This window comes from Oncorhynchus keta, chromosome 14 (genome assembly GCF_023373465.1).
Source record: "Oncorhynchus keta strain PuntledgeMale-10-30-2019 chromosome 14, Oket_V2, whole genome shotgun sequence".
In the NCBI taxonomy this organism is placed as follows: domain Eukaryota; kingdom Metazoa; phylum Chordata; class Actinopteri; order Salmoniformes; family Salmonidae; genus Oncorhynchus; species Oncorhynchus keta.
Window position 1 is genome coordinate 12,209,515 of NC_068434.1, and position 24,493 is coordinate 12,234,007.

The window sequence follows — 24,493 nt, forward strand, 5'->3', positions numbered from 1 at the left end:
GCGTTGTATTACCTCTTATAAATAAAAAAAAACTCCACCACCCCCCCAACGATATGACGTCACGCTGGCAGCCATCAATCAAAGTGTTTGACACCTGCTGAAGCCTGAAGTGCCGTATGGGTCTTGGAGAAAACCCCCTGCTCTTCTCTCATAGCCTCTATATATATTTAAAAAATATATATTTAGGGAATTGTTTATTTTTGCACTCTATTCAATGGCGTTTGTGTTCTTAGTCATTTCTCAACAGCTAATGGGGATCCTAATAAAATACAAAAAAATACTGCCACTCACTTTTATCCTATGTTCTCACTTAGAGATTCCTTAAGTCAATCATTCAGTTATGCCAGAAGGAGTACCAGCTCAGAACATAGCTGGTTAACTTTTGGGGGGCTCCCTAGTGGCGCAGCCGTCTAAGGCACTTCATCTCAGTGCTAGAGTTGTCATTACAGACCCTGGTTTGATTCCAGGCTAAATCACAACCTGCCGTGATTGGGAGTCCCATAGGGCGGCGCACAATTGGCCCAGTGTCGTCCGGGTTAGGGTTTGGTCAGGGTCGGCCGTCATTGTAAATAAGAATTTGTTCTAGACTGACTTGACTAGTTAAATGAAGGTTAAATAAAAATAAATAATAAATAAAAACAAGGAGTTGGCCTGATGGGTACTCTGTCATGTTGTTGGTCCTCCTTCCTTGCTCTAGGAACAATAGAGGAGCATTAGAGAACAAAGGGGAAAGGCCTCAGAGGGGTTGGGTTAAATACAGAAGACACATTTCAGTTGAATGCATTCAGTTATACAACTGACTAGGTTTTCCCACCCCCCTCCCAGGTGATAAATGAGGCGCTATGTAGGCGGAGTCTCGGATCGGGGGAGGGGAAGGGATACCTAGGGCAGGGTTTCCTCAATGTTGACCTGCAACCCCATTTAGAAACCTTTCTGTTTATTACAACTAATGTACCCTCGGTTCTATGAACCAAGCGCTTTTTTTTCAGAGTTTCTCTCGTAACCCCATTTTCAAGGGCCCATAGTTTGGAAAGACTGACCTATTTCACCCCAAATAAGATGGAACAGGGCTGGGGACTCTATTTTATTTTTTACCTTGTGTGCATACAGTGTATCACCCAGGTCGCTCACATCACAAAATACTATTTTTAAACCTTTATGTAACTAGACAAGTCAGTTAAGAAAAAAATATTACTTACAATGATGGCATACCCAGCCACCAGCCAAAGCTCTTTCTCTCTCTCTCTTTCTCTCTCTTTCTCTCTCTCTCTCTCTCTCTCTCTCTCTCTCTCTCTCTCTCTCTCTCTCCCTCTCTCTCTCTCTCTCTCTCTCTCTCCCTCTCTCTCTATCTCTCTCTCTCTTTCTCTCTTTCTCTCTCTCTCTCTCTTCTCTCTCTCTCTCTCTCTCTCTCTCTCTCTCTCTCTCTCTCTCTCTCTCTCTCTCTCTCTCTCTCTCTCTCTCTCTCTCTCTCTCTCTCTCTCTCTCTCTCTCTCTCTCTCTCTCTCTCTCTCTCTCTCTCTCTCTCTCTCTCTCTCTCTCTCTCTCTCTCTCTCTCTCTCTCTCTCTCTCTCTCTCTACAAATAGTTAAAGTACACAAAGGAAAATAAATAGGCATAAATATGGGTTGTATTTACAATGTTGTTTGTTCTTCACTGGTTGCCCTTTTCTTGTTGCAACAGGTCACAAATCTTGCTGCTGTGATGGCACACCCAGTAGATATGGGAGTTTATCAAAATTGGATTTGTTTTAGAATTTCTTGTGGATCTGTGTAATCTGAGGGAAATATGTGTCACTAATATGGTCATACGTTGGACAGGAGGTTAGGAAGTGCAGCTCAGTTTCCACTTTATTTTGTGGGCAGTGTGCACATAGCCTGTCTTCCCTTGAAAGCCAGGTCTGCCTACGGCGGCCTTTCTCAATAGCAAGGCTATGCTCACTGAGTCTGTACATAGTCAAAGCTTTCCTTAAGTTTAGGTCAGTCACAGTGGTCAGATATTCTGCCACTGTGTACTCTCTGTTTAGGGCCAAATAGCATTCTAGTTTGCTCTGTTTTTTTGTTAATTCTTTCCAATGTGTCAAGTAATTATCTTTTTGTTTTCTCATGATTTGGTTGGGTCTAATTGTGTTGCTGTCCTGGGGCTCAGTGGGGTGTGTTTGTGTTTGTGAACAGAGCCCCTGGACCAGCTTGCTCAGGGGACTATTCTCCAGGTTCATCTCTCTGTATGTGATGGCATTGTTATGGAAGGTTTGGGAATCGCTTCCTTTTAGGTGGATGTAGAATTTAACGGCTCTTTTCTGGATTTTGATCATTAGCGGGACATCGGTCTAATTCTGCTCTGCATGCATTATTTGGTGTTCTACATTGTACACTGAGGATATTTTTGCAGAATTCTGCAGGCAGAGTCTCAATTTGATGTTTGTCCCATTTTGTGAATTCTTGGTTGGTGAGCGGACCCCAGACCTCACAACCATAAAGGGCAATGGGCTCTACGTCTGATTCAAGTATTTTTAGCCAGATCCTAATTGGTATGTTGACATTTATGTTTCTTTTGATGGCATAGAATGCCCTTCTTGCCTTGTCTCTCAGATCGTTCACAGCTTTGTGGAAGTTACCTGTGGCGCTGATGTTTAAGCCAAGGTATGTATAGTTTTTTGAGTGCTCTAGTGCAACATTGTCTAGATGGAATTTGTATTTGTGGTCCTGGCGACTGAACCTTTTTTGGAACACCATTATTTTGGTCCTACTGAGATTTACTATCAGGGCCCAGGTCTGGAACAATCTGTGCAGAAGTTATAGGTGCTGCTGTGGGCCCTCCTTGGTTGGTGACAGAAGCACCAGATCATCAGCAAACAGTAGACATTTGACTTCAGATTCTAGTAGGGTGAGGCCGGGTGCTGCAGACTTTTCTAGTGCCCTCGCCAATTCGTTGATATATATGTTGAAGAGGGTGGGGCTTAAGCTGCATCCCTGTCTCACCTAACGGCCCTGTGGGAAGAAATGTGTGTGTTTTTTGCCTATTTTAACCACACATTTGTTTGTGTACATGGATTTTATAATGTCATATGTTTTTCCCCCAACACCACTTACCATCAATTTGTATAGCAGACCCTCATGCCAAATTGAGTCGAATGCTTTTTTGAAATCAACAAAGCATGAGAAGACTTTGCCTTTGTTTTGGTTTGTTTGTTTGTCAATTAGGGTGTGCAGGGTGAATATGTGGTCTGTCTTACAATAATTTGTTAAAAAGCCAATTTGACACTTCCTCAGTACATTGTTTTCACTGAGGAAATGTATGAGTCTACTGTTAATGATAATGCAGAGGATTTTCCCAAGGTTGTTGTTGACCCATATACCACAGTAGTCATTGGGGTCAAATTTGTCTCCACTTTTGTGGATTGGGCTGATCAGTCCTTGGTTCCAAATATTGGGGAATATGCCAGAGCTAAGGATGATGTTAACGAGTTTTAGTATAGCCAATTGGAATTTGTTGTCTGTATATTTGATTATTTCATTGAGGATACCATCAACACCACAGGCCTTTTTGGGTTGGTGGGTTTTTATATTGTCCTGTAGTTCATTTAAGGTAATTGGAGAATCCAGTGGGTTCTGACAGTCTTTAATAGTTGATTCAAAGATTTGTATTTGATCATGTATATGTTTTTGCTGTTTGTTCTTTGTTATAGAGCCAAAAAGATTGGAGAAGTGGTTTACCCACACATCTCCATTTTGGATAGATAATTCTCTGTGTTGTTGTTTGTTTAGTGTTTTCCAATTTTACCAGAAGTGGTTAGAGTCTATGGATTCTTCTATTACATTGAGCTGATTTCTGACGTGCTGTTCCTTCTTTTTCCGTAGTTATTTCTGTATTGTTTTAGTGATTCACCATAGTGAATGCGTAGACTCAGGTTTTCCGGGTCTCTATGTTTTTAGGTTGGACAGATATCTTCATTTCTTTCTTCGATTTTTGCATTCTTCATCAAACTGTTTGTCATTGTTGTTCATTTTCTTTGGTTTTCTATTTGAGATTTTTAGATTTGATAGGGAAGCTGAGAGGTCAAATATACTGTTAAGATTTTCTACAGCCAAGTTTACAACTTCACTATTAAGGTGGAACGTTTTGCCCAGCGTGTGACAGAGCTGCAGGAGTTGTGACCCATTTTTGTTGGTTATGTTGTCATAGTTGTACCTAGGGGTTCATATGGGGGAGAGAATGCTGTCACCTCCAGGCAGGTGTTTGTCCTCCTGTGTGCTGAGGGTGTCAGGTTCTTGTCCAGTTCTGGCATTTAGGTTGCCACACACTAGTACATGCCCCTGGGCCTGGAAATGATTGATTTCCCCCTCCAGGATGGAGAAGCTGTCTTCCTTAAAGTATGAGGATTCTACTGGGGGGATATAGGTAGCACACAGGAGGACATGTTTCTTTGTTAAGATAATTTCCTTTTGAATTTCTAGCCAAATGTAAAATGTTCCTGTTTTGATTAATTTAATGGAGTGAGTTAAGTCTGCTCTATTTAGGTCTGCTCTATACCAAATTAGCATACCCCCTGAGTCCCTTCCCTGTTTCACACCTGGTAGTTTGGTGGATGGGACTACCAGCTCTCTGTAACCTAGAGGACAACCAGTGTGTCCGTCTCCTCTATACCAGGTTTCTTGTAGGATGACATTGTCTGTATTTCCCATTTCTTTGATGAAGTCTGGGTACCTGTTCTTTAAGCCAAAGGCAGATGACCTCAGGCCTTGGATATTCTAGGATAAGATAGTGAAGGCTTTGAGTTCCATAAAGTGTCCAATGTTGTTGGTTGTGTGGTTTGGCCTCAGTCCAGTAAGTGTGAGCAGAGCCTGCTGAGAATCTGGTACATGCCGTTGGCTCGGGCTAGTGTAAGAGTGGGGGTTGGGCCCGCTCACGGTCTGTGATTGATGGTCCTCAACATTTCATCCAGTATAATTTTACACATTACACATAATGAGATAAAAACACTCATATGTACAGAGAAAACGTATTAAGCAGAGGCATATGTTTTTAATGAGTGACAGTCTTATCTAAGCTTACATGTAGATTATTTAGCTATTTGATTATGAAGTTTAGGACAACTTTAGGTATAAAAATTATAATATTTAAAAATGATTTGATCAAATATTGAATTTGGTCTTTACTACTATAACCCATAGAAACGCATTGAATAATACATTTATAAATGGCAAAAGAAATGTATCCTAAGGAATAAGGTTTTGAAGTGTCTGTCATATCTAGGAGATATATGAAAGCTCAGGAAATATATATATATATTTTTAACACATATTTAACCCCAAATTTCTGTTGGCACTCAACTACCTCCATACTTCCATTCATTTGTATTGGTTACCTTTAGACGAACTGAGATGCGGAAGGCTGACATAGGCGGATGTGGTGGACTGAGACGCAGCCCATGCAAAAAACAGATATCTCTAGCTTAAACTGACTGATTTTGATGGGGATTTTTTTATTATATTACTTAGACTCTTAATGATGAAGGATGAAATCTTTTCTCTATAAACACGTCTGGGGCTCTTCCCTTAGTGTGCCCTCTACGACTGGCTAAGCCAGTCTACATCAAATACATCTCTCTCTCACTAGATGACATCAGAAAGCTAGAGTGACTTGTGACTATTTCCAGAGGAAGTACTTGACAACCTACTCTAAATGAAATGTCCTCGTTGAAAGGAAGATGAGATTCAGCTCACCAAAATGGCCTCACACACCACCATTTCTGTGAGAGAGTTTTTAGTGATATATATTTTTTTAAATGTCAGTATCACGAAAAGAAAGAGGTAGAGGTGGAAGGAGGAAGAAGAAGTACAAGATCAGTAAGTTGAAGCGGTATCTTCCGTATAACCAAAAGGTCATTCCATCCTTGGACCTATATAGCAGAGTTATGACACGAAGTTATAATAATAAAATGTCAGCTGAGGATTCAAACTAAAAATGTCTGAGTTTTGAGACGAAAAATTGATTATTTTCATTATGATCAAATAAGGCTGTAGACATAACAATCTGCAGACATCATTTACACCTTTGACCAAACAAAAGCAGTTAGGGTAGGGGGTTGGGCAGTATGTTTGAGAGGCAGTATGTTTGGCCCCTTTGAGAGGCAGTATGTTTGGCCCCTTTGAGAGTGTGTGTCCCGCCCTGACCTTAGAGATCCTTATTATTCTCTGTGTTTGGTTAGGTCAGGGTGTGACTCGGGTGGGAAAGTCTATGTTCTCTATTTCTTTGTTTTTGGCCGTGTGTGTGTGGTTCCCAATCAGAGGCAGCTGTCTATCGTTGTCTCTGATTGGGGATCACATATAAGTTGTCATTTTCCTTTTGGGTTTTGTGGGATCAGGTTTTCTTTTGAGTGTCTGTGCCTGACAGAACTGTTCGTGTTTGGTTTTTTGTCTTTGTTATTTTCGTTTTGGTGTCATCAATAAAAAGACGATGTACGCCTACAACTCTGCGCCTTGGTCCACTCTTCATGCTACAAACGAGAGTCGTTACAGTATGTTTGGCCGCTCTCCCACAGCACCAGCATCAACATCCTGTGTGTCAGGTTACTGGCCAGAACACTCTGTGCAGAAGTGGTGGGAAATTAATAAATTAGGAGCAGGTCTGAAATTTCCCCACTGCAACACCTGACTCAGCTCTTTGTGTGAACTGTTCTGGAAAAGGGACGTGCTGATCTAAGATCAGTTTTGTAGAGGTGAGCAGCATTACAGATAACGATCAGGGCCCGTGTTCATAAAGTGTCTCATAATAGGAGTGCTGATCTAGGATCAGTTTAGTCTTTTAGATCACAGTGAATAATATGACATGGACAGGGGGAACCTGATCCTAGATCAGCACACCTACTCTGAGATGCTTAATAACTCCATGCCCTGTTGGCTAATTCAATGTAGGATACAATGTAATTCTGGTTCAGAGCAGGATACAATGTAACTTGTATGGAAGACTTAATGTGACTTACTAAATAGTCATCATATCTGAATTGCAGACGGAGCTTCTTAAAAGCCTCTTGGATCAGGTAGGTTAACAACACTCATGTTGATGACGCAAACTGAGCGACATGCAACCAAAAAAAACAAAAAAACTAAACAAGGGAAAAAAAGAGAGAAAGATGACATGTCATTTTGTTGTCTGCATTTTAAAGCAGGATAACATCTCTCTCTGGAATAGGAGCACAGCTGTGTTTAAATGTCAATGTGAACTGGAGCTGAGAGCATGTGTGTTGAATTTAATGTATCTTCTTCAGATTGTCACCTCCCTAGTTTATCACTGAAACCTTGGTGTACTCTGCTGGTTGATTCTGTTACTACAACTGTATGGCTCACAGACTCTTTCCTTTCTTGTAGACAGGGATGAACTGGGACCAGAAATCAACCCTGGAATTTCTCATTTCGTCAAGGCCCCCATAATTAGCTAAATAATGAGCATTTTACGCATTAAAAAACCAATACAGTAAATAATAATTGGGGTACCCACATTTAGACAGGCTAACTGTGTTAAATATGATGTAACAGAAGTGCCCTATAGCTGTGACTGTAGATGGCATTCATGACTGTTTGATAAATACTCTATCAAACAGAACTCTGATCAGTTCTGCTTGGGCTTCTGTTACGTGATATTCTAATATTGGGAGTGACACTTGTTTCATTCCCAATTAAAAGGTACAGTTCATCAGAACACATTTATGGTTGGCTCTAAATGGAGTGTTTTGTGACTGACTTACTTTGCTCATAATTGTTTAAAATCACATGAAGCCCACTAGATGATGTCATCAGTGTCTCCCTATGATCCCATTGGAATCACATATCTTCCTCTATCTTGTTGACTACAAAACAGAAACCTGCTGTTGTCACATGTGTTGACATTGCGGTGGTGCTGAAAATTATTAATTTGATTTTGAAAAACGGTGCATTTTCCCTGCAAATGTACATGCCAAGACTTCTCTAACCTCAAGGTACTTTCCTGGTTAAATAAAGATGAAAATCAATAGAGAACGATGCCTGCTGCACTATCTGTGTTTATACTGGACGTAGAAGTGCATTGGGAATTCTTGTCTATCTTGTGCATATAGACACGTCTTTATCAACTAACCAAGAGAGAAAACCGCTACACTCAACGGCTACAAACTTTTCAGAATTTACATTTTGCCCCACTAGTTTTCTGGGAAAGGTCATGAACAAGTATTTGTGTATATAATTGACAGAAAATAGATGTTATTTTTTAAATCAAAAGGTAGAAATGTGTTTTATGGCAAATCAGTAAACACATAAAATGTAAATGTCTTTGTAGTTAGCTTTTAATACATTATAAATCAAATATACACAAGCAAGGCCAACTGTATGCCATCTACTCAACCGGATATGATTACATTGAATTGCACAATACTCTACAATGGTGCAGAAATTAGTGGTGTTCATGGACATTGAAATCAATATCTCTTTCAAGTACAATAAGCATTCCATTTCCAAAAGAATGTTGACAGTTATTTTCCAATGTAAGACTGTATATCTTAGACATAACGCCTACTACCTGATGCGTTGGAACCTGAAAAACAACTTGACAGAATCAACACAACATTTCAATGCTTAAAGGGGAAATATGGGATTGAAAGATGCATTTTTGGACTATTAAATGAATGATATATAGCCATTGATATAGCTTAGTCTTATCCTATCAGAACCCAAAATATAAGCATGTTTTACCCCATTGTTTACAAACAAAGTAATTGTTAACAATCACTGTATAGCTTCAAAACATGGTTAAAACTATCAATTTGATATCGTTGATGGTCAGACTATTTCCCCAGCCCCATCCCTCAGCTGTTTATCAAAAAACTGTCAGGGGTGACCTCTTTGTTGTTGTTGAATCCCAGGTCACACCAGATTTCCCCTTTAAATGGAACCTATTCCATGTACTGATATGTCACTGTGCATATCCTTTCTTCTTTTTCAGTATGTACAGCAGCAAATTACAACACCGTTAAGCCAACTTCCTTTCTTTAAAAGTTTGAGTGGTAATTTGCCATTGCTTCCAATGTTGGCAGTGGTTTGCCTAAAGTTTGGTGGGCCTGACAACTGCCCGGGAATGCTGAAGGAAAACATTAAGACAATGTTCCTGAAAGGATGCTAAAATATTAGTGTGGGAAACACAAGTCCTTTGGCTTTATGACCTCACACTGCTGGAGAGGAGCGGGGAGAGGTGTCAAGGGGTCAAGGGTCAGGAGCTGCTGCAAGACAAGCCTCTAAAGTATCCTTCATGACGGCAGGTCATATCAGACATATAGGGTCTGGTAGCCAGTTCGCCTGCCACTTTTACAGGTGATCACACACACACTGAGCATCCCGAAAAACTGAAAGAAAAGGACAAAGATATCCAATGAAATTCAGTACAGAGTAAATTGGCTGGTACCTTTCAGGGTAGGTCCACGGGCTAACACTTTTAGTCTTTTTTTAAAGCTTTTTTTGGGCCCGGCCTCAGAGGTGGAAACACGAAAGCCTTCATCTTTAGGCCAAACACCGGCGCAAAGTCTAATAATGGAAATGAATATGTTAAATCAAATGTTAAAAGTCAGAGGACAGTCAGGTACAGTACCTTGATGATGGCAAAGCCAAGGATGACCAGCATGGCATAGCCCATCACATCCTGAAGGAGCTGCTCGAGCTTAACCTCACAACCCTGGAGCGACACACACACACACACACACACACACACACACACACACACACACACACACACACACACACACACACACACACACACACACACACACACACACACACACACACACACACACACACACACACACACACACACACACTGGTTAGAGAGTAATGTCATTACATTTTAAATCATTGTATCAAATTTAGAAACTAGAAGTTAGAAATGAACTGAATTGGTCTATACATTTACATTTACATTTAAGTCATTTAGCAGACGCTCTTATCCAGAGCGACTTACAAATTGGTGCATTCACCTTATGACATCCAGTGGAACAGCCACTTTACAATAGTGCATCTAAATCTTTTTACCTGAGTATTGAGCAGGTCTGGCTGGTCCAATTTGCCTGTGCACTCGGTGTTGTTCTGTTTACAACAGGAGATGGGCACAGTGTTGTTACTGCTGCTGAACCAGGGCATGGTGGTCCAGTTCATGTAGGTCTGCACTCCACAGCACTGCAACTGAATACAGAGAGAGGAAGAACCCTTGTTCACAGCTCCTAGCTGACAAAAGCCTAATTTCCTGTATCATCACATCTCTGTGTGTGCCAGTGCGTGTTAGCACCAGATACGTTTGAAACAGAGAGACTCAACAAGTGATAACTTCCTCTTACGCCTACGACAAAGACCATCAATGGGAGAGTGGGAAATTTGTCCACAAGATGTGCCTGTATACACAGGAATTAATCGCACAGTGAGTCTCTCGGTTTTCAAACCTAGCAAGGACCTGCTTGGTATCATACTGGTTATCAGGGGAATTCAAACTTGTCAATAAAGGAAGTGGCACTGACCTGAGACTGCAGATAATCCACAGCCCGGGATTCAGAGTTCTCCCCATCATACTTCTGGAACACATCGCTCATTGACCGCTCTAAATCACCTTTTATCTGTAAAGATATATCTATTTAAGTATTGTACCTGCAAGCATTAAATAATATTATATGATTGTAGCATATAATACATGATATGCATGTGGTGAAAATGTTTCCAAACGTAACGTTCACTCACCCTGCCTTGGTAAATGAAGGCAAACACTAGGGCAGCGACCTCTGCTGCAAACATGGCCAGGAGGATCATCAGGAACTGGAAAGAGATGGGCAGACCAGACGGCTATCAGCAAGGAGGCCGTGAACAAGTGGTGCAGCAGAACTTATCAAACACAGAGATCCTCAGTGCCTACTGTGTGTCCCAAATGGCACCCTACCATATGTAATGATTACACTACTTTTGATCAGAGACCTATGAACCCTGGTCAAAAGTAGTGCACTATATAGGGGAATAGGGTGCCATTTGGGACACAAAGTGTATTTATGGAAGATCTGGATGGACGGATGGCTCCTTTCACCATCACCCACCAGGAACCAACACCACAATGTCTGAAGCAGGTGTCGGGTGAAATTTCCCCTAGACGCTGATCTTGGTTCAGTTTGGAAATTTCCCCACTAATTGTTAACGTTCAGATTTGTGGACGTGATTCTGATCCTAGATCTATACCTAGGGGAAACCACTTGTTGCGTCGGTGGCTCATACTCACAAAGCTCAGGCCCACTTTGGACTCTCTCAGGGTGGCGCAGCAGCCCACAGTCCCGATGATGAACATCACCACTCCCACAGTGATGATGATGGCTGCAGGGATGAGTGTGTACTTATCCTCCAGGAAGTTGTCAAAGTTGTTGTAGCTCTTGATCACGTAAGAGCCTACGTAGGCAAGAGCGCCACCCGCAGCCTAGAGAAACGAACAAAACTACAACATGAGCACTTTATACGGCTGATCAAGGCTGTGTTGCCTATTCTCCACCACTAATCAAGGCTGTGTTACCTATTCTCCACCACTAATCAAGGCTGTGTTGCCTATTCTCCACCACTAATCAAGGCTGTGTTGCCTATTCTCCACCTCTAATCAAGGCTGTGTTACCTATTCTCCACCCCTAATCAAGGCTGTGTTACCTATTCTCCACCCCTAATCAAGGCTGTGTTGCCTATTCTCCACCACTAATCAAGGCTGTGTTGCCTATTCTCCACCCCTAATCAAGGCTGTGTTACCTATTCTCCACCCCTAATCAAGGCTGTGTTACCTATTCTCCACCTCTAATCAAGGCTGTGTTACCTATTCTCCACCACTAATCAAGGCTGTGTTACCTATTCTCCACCCCTAATCAAGGCTGTGTTACCTATTCTCCACCACTAATCAAGGCTGTGTTACCTATTCTCCACCACTAATCAAGGCTGTGTTACCTATTCTCCACCCCTAATCAAGGCTGTGTTACCTATTCTCCACCACTAATCAAGGCTGTGTTACCTATTCTCCACTCCACCACGAATCAACGAATTCTCCACCACGAATCAAGGCTGTGTTACCTATTCTCCACCCCTAATCAAGGCTGTGTTACCTATTCTCCACCACTAATCAAGGCTGTGTTACCTATTCTCCACCACTAATCAAGGCTGTGTTACCTATTCTCCACCCCTAATCAAGGCTGTGTTACCTATTCTCCACCCCTAATCAAGGCTGTGTTACCTATTCTCCACCCCTAATCAAGGCTGTGTTACCTATTCTCCACCTCTAATCAAGGCTGTGTTACCTATTCTCCACCTCTAATCAAGGCTGTGTTACCTATTCTCCACCTCTAATCAAGGCTGTGTTACCTATTCTCCACCTACCTATTCTAATCAAGGCTGTGTTACCTATTCTCCTAATCAAGGCCCTAATCAAGGCTGTGTTACCTATTCTCCACCCCTAATCAAGGCTGTGTTACCTATTCTCCACCTCTAATCAAGGCTGTGTTACCTATTCTCCACCTCTAATCAAGGCTGTGTTACCTATTCTCCACCTCTAATCAAGGCTGTGTTACCTATTCTCCACCTCTAATCAAGGCTGTGTTACCTATTCTCCACCCCTAATCAAGGCTGTGTTACCTATTCTCCACCCCTAATCAAGGCTGTGTTGCCTATTCTCCACCCCTAATCAAGGCTGTGTTGCCTATTCTCCACCACTAATCAAGGCTGTGTTGCTTATTCTCCACCCTTCTCCTGAAGTGTCCACGTGCATACTCCCTGTCATGGATTTAAAAGCATATGATTGGTGTAAACATTGTCTGGAGTTTACACCATTGTTAAACCCATATGAGAATGTGTGAAAGTGAACACTACAGGCGAAGGGTAGAGAATATGGATGCATCTAGGGTTAGGCAAACTCATACAATTACAACATTGTCCTGTGAATTGCAGCTCATACAATCAATTCCCCAGTTAAATAGAAGTAATCTAACTTCTGTAAGCAGTCTATGGACAAGACAGCAATGCTTTGGTTTTGTTTAACCTGGCCACTGTTCCAAATGCAAACGTTTTAGTATTTATTGAACAAAACCAATGCAAGTGGTTGCCCACGATATTAGCATAAGGAAACACATTTGTAATTTTGGTGAACCATCCCTTTAAAGTTGGTCATGCTTTTATGTCATGATGATACAAACACATGTGTGCTAATCATATGCATGGATCAGATGGTGTGCTGCTCATTGCCTAATAGTCCTTTAGAATCAAGGCTCCAGAGCACATGACCACGTTCTCTCACAATCAGGCCTCAGTCACAAGACCCACCACCACCCGAGTGGAATACATACACACACACACACACACACACACACACACACACTCACCACCCCATAATCCTTCCTGGAACTTGGATCTTGTGCCTCAGATATGAGAGTGCAAAAAATAAACGTGTTGTGGTGATTACTAAAGCGGAAAAAGGAGAAGGAAATGGACTGTAGTTTTACATTTTTCGATGGTTATTATGTTGTTGTCAATCGACCACATTACCTCCTGTATTGAACGAGTGAAAGACATGTTCACAGTTTTGCTGCCTTAAAGTGCATTGTGTATTTGTGAAAACCTCATTATGTAAGCACAAAATATCACGTTTAGGGTAGGCTGTTTCCCTCCAGACTCAGATCACAATGCGTTCTAAAGAAAAAGTAGAACTAGTCTAACACTACGTGACAGTGCAAGACTTGTTCAATGACAAGCTAATGGCCCACAGCAAACCAGGGCATTTATCTCCCTCCTCATCTCCCCAAAGACTCAGCTTTAGGGCTACATATTTGATTTCCATTCAGGTGTAATAGTTGTTCAAATACTTTGAATTTCACCAGGTTCATATCTTTATATAGGATGTTCCAGGTTTTATTTTGCATCCCTGCGTTATGGGGAATAGGGGCATACTTACGTTTTGCCCTGCATGCTTGTGCTCAAATCATTTTTATGCATTAAGAAAGGTAGCTAAGGCACGCTTGTTCTGTCGTCTGCAGAAAGGTTATGACACACTCTGTTCTTGAAAAATGGTGTACATTTAGTGCCAACTCATAAATGGGATGCTATTGTCAATATTAAATTGTAATTGTGCTTTTTAAGACTAACATTTGGAATTCAACATGTGGTTGTTTACTAGCTAATGCAATGTATGTGTGAACAATGGCGAGTTCCTCGCTGATCCTTGTCCTTTGTATCGTGTGTCTACATTTTTGAGAGAGAGAGAGAGAGAGAGAGAGAGAGAGAGAGAGAGAGAGAGAGAGAGAGAGAGAGAGAGAGAGAGAGAGAGAGAGAGAGAGAGAGAGAGAGAGAGAGAGAGAGAGAGAGAGAGAGAGAGAGAGAGAGAGAGAGAGAGAGAGAGAGAGAGAGAGAGATAGAGACAGAGAGACAGAGAGAGAGAGAGAGAGAGAGAGGAAGAGAAAGACAGAGACAGAGACAGAGACAGAGACAGAGACAGAGAGACAGAGAGAGAGAGAGACAGAGAGAGCGAGAGACAGAGATTCAGCGACAGAGACAGAGAGACAGAGAGAGAGAGAGAGAGAGAGAGAGACAGAGACAGAGACAGAGACAGAGACAGAGACAGAGAGATAGAGAGACAGAGAGATAGAGACAGAGACAGAGAGAGAGAGATAGAGACAGAGAGACAGAGAGAGAGAGAGAGAGAGAGAGAGAGAGAGAGAGAGAGAGAGAGAGAGAGAGAGAGAGAGAGAGAGAGAGAGAGAGAGAGAGAGAGAGAGAGAGAGAGAGAGAGAGAGAGAGAGACAGAGAGAGAGAGAGACAGAGAGAGACAGAGAGAGAGAGAGACAGAGACAGAGACAGAGACAGAGACAGAGACAGAGACAGAGACAGAGACAGAGACAGAGAGAGACAGAGAGATAGAGAGATAGAGACAGAGAGACAGACAGAGACAGAGAGAGAGAGAGACAGAGACAGAGACAGAGACAGAGACAGAGACAGAGACAGAGAGAGAGAGAGAGAGAGAGAGAGAGAGAGAGAGAGAGAGAGAGAGAGAGAGAGAGAGAGAGAGAGAGAGAGAGAGAGAGAGAGAGAGAGAGAGAGAGAGAGAGAGAGAGAGAGAGAGAGAGAAAGAGGAAGAGAAAGACAGAGACAGAGACAGAGACAGAGACAGAGACAGAGACAGAGACAGAGAGACAGAGAGAGAGAGAGAGAGAGAGAGAGAGAGACAGAGACAGAGACAGAGACAGAGACAGAGAGATAGAGAGAGAGAGAGAGAGAGAGAGACAGAGAGACAGAGAGATAGAGACAGAGAGACAGAGAGAGACAGAGAGAGACAGAGAGAGAGAGAGAGAGAGAGAGAGAGAGATAGAGACAGAGAGACAGAGAGAGAGAGACAGAGAGACAGAGAGAGAGAGAGAGAGAGAGAGAGAGAGAGAGAGAGAGAGAGAGAGAGAGAGAGAGAGAGAGACAGAGAGAGAGAGAGAGAGAGAGAGAGAGAGAGAGAGAGAGAGAGAGAGACAGAGAGACAGAGAGAGAGAGACAGAGAGACAGAGAGAGAGAGAGAGAGAGAGAGAGAGAGAGAGAGAGAGAGAGAGAGAGAGAGACAGAGAGACAGAGGGAGAGACAGAGAGACAGAGAGGAGAGAGAGAGAGAGAGAGAGAGAGAGAGAGAGAGAGAGAGAGAGAGAGAGAGAGAGAGAGAGAGAGAGAGAGACAGAGAGACAGAGAGACAGAGACAGAGACAGATTTGAGCGAGAGATAGTTTGAGGGGAACTACAAAGTATGTGTGGCTTTTGACCACTGATACACAAGCAGACCCTGATACACAAGCTGACCCTGATACACAAGCTGACCCTGATACACAAGCAGACCCCGATACACAAGCTGACCCTGATACACAAGCAGACCCCGATACACAAGCTGACCCTGATACACAAGCAGACCCGTGTGAATTTCCCCTGGTGAATACACGCAGGATTCTTACTGCTTATTGAATTAGTTCAACGTTCACCACCTAGGAAGCTATGCACTGCTGCAGCCTAACATCTACCAGAAGACAGACAGACAGACAGAGAGAAAAGGGCTGCTGTCATGATGGAGAAGCATACAGTATGAGTTGCTCAACATGGTCTGGGGAACTTGTTAAGGCTTCTATATGAAGTCAGAATTGAATGGTCTCAAAGGAAGTCCCCTGAGAACTCCCCCTGTTTTTAGTGACATTATCTTTCTGACTCATCATGTAGTGGGGAAAACCTGGCATGTAGAAGTGTTCACTCAAAAAAATAATTAGTGCATAATGGTTTAATCAGGGGATAGACTGGGACCAGGTCATTTCTAAAGTACAGACCCATTTTATTTCCTTAGGCCCCCACATTGGCCCATTTTTTCCCCTCAAATCTCCACACCACTAAATAATGGTCATTCTTCATTCTGCATTAAAAAAAATATTTAGACAGGCACCTTTCCAAAATCGCCCTGTGCAAGTCTGTCCCTGGATTAAACTACAAATATGGTGTGGGTGGTGATTGGTTGAGAACGTGTTGTTCTTAAACAGTAAACGGTTTCCAATGCAAGACGTCATGAATACATCCCCAGTTAGAGCAGTGGAAAGAAGTAAAAGGATAAACACAGACCAAGCACTTACCCAAAATATTACATTCAGCAGCAAAAGGACTGTTTTGGATGTAATAATCCCGCAATCCATGTTGATATGGTGGTAGGGAGCCTTTCAGTTGATGATCAAATAGGATCGTGTCGCTCTCTGTTCTGATTATAATGGAGTTCATGACGGCTTTGCTTTGAGCTGCATGACTGGCTTGCTGACACATCACATGCTTGTGAAGCGCATGGCCTGGCGGTTTGGGGGGTCTAAATGCCTACCCTTTGCGATTGTATTGCTCCATAGGGTCTAGAGAGGAACAATCACCCGTTTATCCAGCCGATCCGTCCCCAGTCTGAGCTGTCGGACCTGCGTCACAACAGAGTGAGGAAGCACTCACGTGTTGAGATCTGTGCGGTGTTTGAAACATTTTTTTTTTTCCATTAGTCATAAACCCTATGTGCCTGGATAAATTACATTCTGTTATATTATTATAATGATTTTAAAAAGAATCATTGGCCTAGTTAACCTTCCCTATTTTGTGCAATCTAAACAGGCCATCAATATGCGCGTAAATCATGCATGTCCAATCATTTTCTTTAGTGGTCCTTTGGCGTCTCCACACAACATTACGCATGTATATGACTGGGTGTACACTCTTATAAAAAAGGGTTATATCGCTTGCTTCATAAAACGCCGATATGCATGCATCCTTCCCATGAACACTATCGGTTTATAGCTCAATATTTCGATCAGAGTCAATTTAGGTAGGAGTCAGTGACACTCAAGATCATAAATAGGCCGAATGTATCAGGCCTACTGGATCAAATGATATTCTGTGTATCCTAAGAATCAAGAGCAAGACCATTATTGATTCTAAATCTGTCCAGTTGTAATTCGATGCCCTACAGTCTAGGGCAAAGGACCAAATATATATATATATATATATTTAAATAAACATTAAGCTACATTATTAAATTACATGAAACTTTCACACCAATAATAATACGCCTAAGCTATATTGTGAAACGAACATTAAGCAACATAAACAACTATTGAACTGAAAATAATACAGGCCTATACTTGGGGTTTTAAATGGTTGTATTTCCAGTGTTTAGTTGAGTTTAAAACAGCGCAAAAAAGACCCGCGATTTCAAAGGAAAAGCCTGCATGTGACCAGCTGAATGTGAAACTGTAATGTTTTTCTCTATCACCACCCATGCAATACTGTTAACTCATTATTTGGCGTGGTTCCATTGAGCGCAAATAAGCCTTCCAGAATTAGTCCTACTACCTGCTATAGTAGGCCCAAAAGAGTACAAAAATAACATATCAGTAAAATTATACTTTAATGCACAAACAATAACAAAAATATTTTCACTCGTCAAAAACTCACATAGACATATCATGTTTATTATTTTCGAAAAATGTATATTTAGATGAAGCTTCTCGTCTCAGGTTAGACATTCGGTGTGCTTTTATGGTCATCTAAAAATGTTATTAATTATTCAGTGCAGTATCAATCGAGTATTTTTTGTCGTTGAAAATGTACTAGGAATATGTCTGTTTAAGAGTATGGAATTACTGAAGCACATACGCAAACGTTTGTATTACATAACTTAGTCAAAATGTTGAAAAGGTCAACGTTGAAATGGTGTTCAATTACTGCCCATGAACAATTTAAGAATTTACCTGGCAAGGCTTTTGAATAATGGTGGTACTAGGGTAGAAATAAAAAGTACAGTTTGTGCTGATTCTTATGATATGATGATTATACAGATCTAGTGGATTTTACGAATAAAATATACACATTTCGCATGAGGAAGAAAACACAAGTCAGGTGAAAAGGCGCCTAGGGACAATGATTGAATCTACACGGTTCTCATCACATATTCATAAATGGGCATGTCACCACCCATCACTCCACTCATTCCAAGACATTCATCTCTCAAGCATCTTCAGCCAATTACATCTCCATAACAGGGAACATGTCTGGGGTGATTGCAATTCCCCTGGCGACACCAGCCACGACTCCTAAAAAGAGATCCAAGCCCAAGAAGACTGGACCCACCGTATCTGACCGCATCCTGAAGGTTATGTCAGCATCCAGTGACCGAAGTGGCGTGTCTCTTGCGGCTCTCAAAAAGTCTCTGTCAGCTAGCGGCTATGATGTTGTGAAGAACAACGCCCGGCTCAAACTGGCTGTCCGGCGTTTGGTGGCCAAAGGATATCTTCTGCAGCCTAAGGGCACTGGGGCATCCGGCTCTTTCAAAATTAACAAAAACAAAGCTGTGGCTAAAAAGAAAAAACCTATCAAGAATAAAGTCAAGAAGGTGGGGGCCAAGAAGGTCAGGAGAGCGTCACCCAAGAAGGCAGCGGGCGCCAAGAAGTCCCCAAAGAAAACCAAGAGGAAGAGTCCCAAGAAGGCCAAAAGACCTGCAGCAGCAAAAAAGCCCAAGAGCCCCAGGAAGACCAAGCGCAGACTCGCCAAATCCACCCGGGCTAAAGCTACTCTAAGAAATAGGCCTACTCGATCAGTTACTCGTGGAAGACCGTGGAATTTATTCTCCCTGCACAGTTTAAGAGGCCTCAAGCGCATTTGTACATCCGAAGAATCCAACTCATGAACTTTAATAAGTTTGCTTAGCAATTTATTTTGTCCTGAAAGTGGATTTTTTGTTTTTGTTTTACAGTGCTGACACTGTTACCTATCTTGCGCTTTTAATGAATGTGGAGATAGAAGAGGCTCATGGATATTATTGTTTAAAAAACAATAAATATTTTTTGAAAAAACAATTAAATTATTTAATTTAAATTGTTGAATGTTTTATTGTGGAATCATTTAATTTAACCTATATTGGCCTACTTTGAATAGTAAATGAATGATTACAGTTTGGGAGCCTGGATTCCATTGCATTACTTAATTGCGAAATTGAATAGTACCATCTAAACCAAAATAGGCTACAACAGTTGTTCAACTATGTCAGTCAGATAATTAATACGAAAATATGTAAACTGTGTTTAAAAGTTTTTAATTGCACGGAAAACTCGCCCTACCTGATAAAACAGTTCAAGTACTATTAGGCCTAGTTCATATTTACGCACGAGCTGCAACGTGTGAAGTGAGTGAAGAGTTAGGCGGGTGTTACCATTCAATCATAGTTGTATTATTGTAACTAAAATAACACATTATCAATCATAAGTACCAATAATTAACTAGGCATCGTAGACATATATGATATTATCATTAATTAGGCTGTAGGCATTTGCAGTAGGCCTATTAAAAAACTAGGCTACTGAAAACACTGAAATTACTTTAGGTTTTGTAACAACATACAAAGAAAGCAATGTTTTATACCGTATTGGAATACTTAAATAGTCCAAATGAACCCCAAATATTTTGGCGCCTTTCATATATTGGCATAACGTTAAATCCTATTTTGCGCGCGATGCCGGAATGGCCTATTCAAACGTCAGAAACATTTGTAAAGGTTGTGACTGAAATGACTTGAGTGCTGCATTGAAACCAGTTCAATGTATTCAAATGAGTTGCGGGTCATTTTATTTACGTTCCCTTGGAGCGCTTGGAGAAGATGCAATGTGTAGCTTTACGCACACCATTACGCACGTCCAAGATGGGTGTTAAGCATAGGCTATGCTAATGTTACGCGCAACAAGCCTAAAGACCACCTCTTGGGCAGAGAATATTGTGTAAACAAATGTACACGTGGAGCATGCCAGCAGCCAATCATTTAGCAGCACTGATATTGAGTAGATGATTGCAATGTTTAACCTAATCATGTCTGACAACATTGAGTGGAATAGGGTGTGACGCGAAACATCCGTTGGTGCTGTTATCTAATAGCAAAAACAGGTTCTCTGGGTTAATGTGTGTGAAAACGTGTCATCAATATAGCCTACCTCTTCACAATGTTTTACCTTTTATTGATGGCCAGCGGAGTTGACATAAGATCATTGAGAGGAACGAAATCATTATCCTCTCATATTCTATAAAATATGTTAACATCATGGCCCTGACAAAGCCGTTGATCATTGTCCTTACCTCATCGTTTCTCTCACCTCACCACCGAGTAAATACATGAAAAGTATTGGCATATAATTCCGCAAATTGACTGAAAGCGCTACAGAAATATTTAATTGTGATTTGAGAATCGGCTAATTTAGTTATCTGGGTTTTATATTTTGATAGTTTAAATAAACGAATGGTTATGAAGACACAGGAGTTGCCAATTGGCTTTGGGGGACAACCGTCGATTGGTGACGGGCGACTCAGCGTGCAATCTGCTGAAGTTATGAAAGCGCTTCGGCGGGATTTTCATTTGGGTGGAACCTTTATGCAACCAGATAACAATATCAATGAACAAACCCTGGGCGTGACATTAACGTTTTCTGGCAAGTTGTAGGCTACAGAAATGCATTTGGCACACCCAAATGGCGCATTTTTCGTAGCGTTGAGTCAGCCTAGAACCCTCTCCCCCAAAAAGCAAAAGCAATGACAAGATCCTCCCACTGGCTGTAACGGGGAGAAAGATAAAGGCCTGGCTTGACAGGAGATTCTTAACTCTACAGAGAATGTTCTTAGGGGATCAGGAGCTTCAAATCAGTGACACCATCCTGAAGAGGGGATGCAATGTTGTGCATCCATGTGACAACAACAACAAGCATACGAAATTAGCTTACATGATCTGCTCAAGGTTGGCACTGGTATTGGTCATTACTGGTAAAAAAAAAAAATACATAAAAAATAAACTATATTACCAAAAGTATGTTGTCACATGCTCATCTAACGTCTCATTCAAAAATCATGGGCATTATTCTTATGGAGTTGGTCCCCCCTTTGCTGCTATAACATCCTCCACTCTTCTGGCACAAGATGTTGGAACATTGCTGCTGGGACTTGCTTCCATTCAGCCACAAGAGCGTTAGTGAGGTTGAGCACTGATGTTGGGCGTTTAAGCCTGGGTAGTAGAACAGAATTCCAATTCATCCCAAAGGTGTTCGATGAGGTTGAGGTCAGGGCTCTATGCAGGCCAGTCAAGTTCTTCCACACCGATCTCGACAAACCATTTCTATATAGGCCTTCTTTTGTGTACGGGGTATTGTCATGTAGAAACAGGAAAGGGCCTTCCTCAAACTGTGCCACAAAGTTGGAAGTGCAGAATTGTCTAGAATGTCATTGTATACTGTAGCATTAAGTTTTCCCCTCAGTGGAACTAAGGAGCCTAGCCTGAATCATGAAAAACATCTCCAGACCATTATTCCTCATCCACCAAACTTTACTGTTGGCACTATGCATTGGGGCAGGTAGCGTTCTCCTGGCATCCGCCAAACCCATATGTGAATATGAATGAACATGTTCACAAACACACCATATCCTAAAAACAGGACAGGTCAAAGGGACAGTATCCTATGGAATAAAATTAGGCTACTAATGACTGTTGTCTGGGAGTTTCCCTCAGTGGGCTAAATTGTCATGATAATTAGCGATTTCAAATGTGTAGGCTTATTGGTCAATTTCTGATCTGATCACGAGGAAAAATATGAACTGCACTTTCCAAGATAAGGCAATGTCTGATTAACTTCGGTAGCTGACATAGGCAGCACGTTAGTTTCACTTTGGGGGACGCTAATCATTTCCCCGACCATATTTCTCAAAATCATTGTCGAATGGTTTTCAAAAATGACTTAGAAGCTCAGCTTATTATTAGTGGTGGTCAGAAATCAGACAACGTTTCCACGTCGACAAAGAGAACGGTTAATGACTAATTAATACCTGCATTAACATAAATTAATGTAACCGAATAATGGCACATGTACTACTGGTTACGTATGTAATGGAGAATTGATTAAAAAAAAATCAAAGAGCAAACAATTCACACCATGCAACAATTCATTATCAATAATTGTCAGGAGTCAGCTGAAGGTATTCTGGAGAGCGGAGTGCTTTCCGGAAAGCTGAGTGGATTCTGCAGAGTGATGTTCCTATTTCTTCGCCACCCATCCCTCCCCTTTTCTTGTTTCAACTTTCCAAATTATACTCGAGACACTTTATCTTTACACATATTTTAGATCATTTTCACTGAAAAGCAACTCAACAATAAGCTAGGCCTATTGCCACGTGTGCTGCTCAAATTGCGGACTTCCCCAATAGGCATAGCCCGACTCGCTTGTGATTTGAAACAATCCACAGCAATATTTTAAAGAAGCTAATGATCCTCTGAGGCTAAGTCATGCTCTCTGTTCAAGTATTTTTAATTATTTTATTTACACTTAACAAAAATGTAAACGAGACATGTTTCATGAGCTGAAATAAAAACATTCCAGGAATGTTGCATATGCACAAAAAGCTTATTTCTCTCAAATTTGATGCACAAATTTGTTTACATCCCTGCTAGTGAACATTTCCCCTTTGCCAAGATAATCAATCCGCCTGGCAGGTGTGGCATATCAAGAAGATGACTAAACAGCTGGATCATTACGCAGGTGTACCTTGTGCGGGGGACAATAAAAGGCCACTCTAAATGTGCTGTTTTGTCACACAACACAATGCCACTGATGTCTCATGTTTTGAGGGGGCGTGCAATTCGCATGCTGACTGCAGGAATGTTCACCAGAGCTGTTGCCAGAAAATTGAATGTTAATTTCTCAACCATAAGCCGCCTCAAATGTTGTTTTAGAGAATTTGGCAGTATGACCAACCGGCCTTACAACCGCAGACCAGGTGTATGGCGTCATGTGGCCGAGTGGTTTGCTGATGTCAACATTGTGAACAGAATGCCCTATGGTGGTGGTGGGGTTATGGTATGGGCAGGCATAAGCTACGGACAACAAACACAATTGCATTTTATACCGTGACGAGATCCTGAGGCCCTTTGTCGTGCCATTTCAACATGCCGCCATCACCTGCTGTTTCAACACGATAATGCACAGCCTCATGTCGCAATGGTCTGTACACAATTCTTGGAAGCTGAAAATGTCCCAGTTCTTCCATGGCCTGCATACTCACCAGACATGTCACCATTTGAGCATGTTTGGGATGCTCTGGTCCGATGTGTACGACCACGTGTTCCAGTTCCCGCCAATATCCAGCAACATCTCACAGTCATTGAAGAGGAGTGGGGACAGCATTCTACAGGCCACAGTCAACAGCCTGATCGACTCTATGTGAAAGAGATGTGTAGCGTTGCATGAGGCAAATGGTCACACCAGATACTGACTGCTTTTCTGATCCATGCCCCTACTTTTTTTTAAGGTATCTGTGACCAAAATTCCAATCTGTATTCCCAGTCTTGTGAAATCCATAGATTATGGCCTAATGGGTTCATTTAAATGAACAGATTTTTTTTATAAGAACTATAACTCAGTAAAATCGTAGAAATTGTTGCATTTATAGTTTTGTTCAGTATATTTGAGCTTGAATAGCCAAAATGTTTAGTCTTAAGTTTTTGCCAGGTATCAGGACTATAAAGCCAATTTCAACTGCCTGTTTAACAAAGGTAGGCTACCACATGGGTAGGCATTCATCAAAGTGCATTGTGGGCCTCACACTGTATAGCCTAGTCTACTATTGTACTTTGTGGGGTTAGAAGAGAGGCAATATTTTTGTCTCGCATTGCGCGGCATATACACACAACTGTCCAACGGATCCTTATTCAAAGATGCCCCCTCCCGAACAGCCACCAGATGTCATGGTATGAACCATACAATTTGACATCCGACTGGAATTCACTGTCTCTCAGATATTCATTCAAGATAAGCATGAATACAGTTTAGAACCTCCATTCAGAATGTAAAACAAGTCCATCGCAAACTCGATACATCTGAGGAAAATGGACAGCAAGCCTCTGCAGGGTTTTGCTGCCATCTATT

General features: G+C 41.7%; 2 protein-coding genes across 3 annotated transcripts; one reads left to right on the top strand and one right to left on the bottom strand.

The window, feature by feature from the left end:
• Positions 1 to 8,298: 8,298 nt before the first annotated feature.
• tspan36 (tetraspanin 36) lies at positions 8,299 to 23,753 on the bottom strand. Of its 2 annotated transcripts, none has more exons than XM_052461113.1 (7): positions 23,631 to 23,753; positions 11,271 to 11,462; positions 10,745 to 10,819; positions 10,528 to 10,623; positions 10,049 to 10,198; positions 9,612 to 9,695; positions 8,299 to 9,369 (listed from the first exon to the last, which is right to left on the bottom strand). In XM_052461113.1, exons 1-7 carry the CDS (start codon positions 23,643 to 23,645, stop codon positions 9,292 to 9,294), a joined length of 690 nt encoding a protein of 229 aa, XP_052317073.1. In that variant the 5' UTR covers positions 23,646 to 23,753; the 3' UTR covers positions 8,299 to 9,291. The 2 variants fall into 2 exon arrangements, with proteins under 2 accessions (XP_052317073.1, XP_035612345.2); XM_035756452.2 differs by lacking the exon at positions 23,631 to 23,753 and adding an exon at positions 16,649 to 16,835.
• Positions 18,511 to 19,418, top strand: LOC118371130 (histone H1-like). Its single transcript, XM_035756453.2, has one exon. The coding sequence runs from the start codon at positions 18,592 to 18,594 to the stop codon at positions 19,228 to 19,230; it is 639 nt and encodes a 212-aa protein (XP_035612346.2). The 5' UTR covers positions 18,511 to 18,591; the 3' UTR covers positions 19,231 to 19,418.
• Positions 23,754 to 24,493: the final 740 nt, after the last annotated feature.

What these genes read in the sequence shown, in the direction of transcription:
- tspan36 (XM_035756452.2), bottom strand. Translation starts at nt 16,708, where the DNA reads ATGGATTGCGGGATTATTACATCCAAAACAGTCCTTTTGCTGCTGAAT. An exon ending in TGCTGAATGTAATATTTTGG is followed by an intron (nt 11,463 to 16,648) that starts GTAAGTGCTTGG and finishes TCGTTTCTCTAG; the next exon opens with GCTGCGGGTGGCGCTCTTGC. An exon ending in CCAAAGTGGGCCTGAGCTTT is followed by an intron (nt 10,820 to 11,270) that starts GTGAGTATGAGC and finishes ATCTCTTTCCAG; the next exon opens with TTCCTGATGATCCTCCTGGC.
- LOC118371130 (XM_035756453.2), top strand. Translation starts at nt 18,592, where the DNA reads ATGTCTGGGGTGATTGCAATTCCCCTGGCGACACCAGCCACGACTCCT.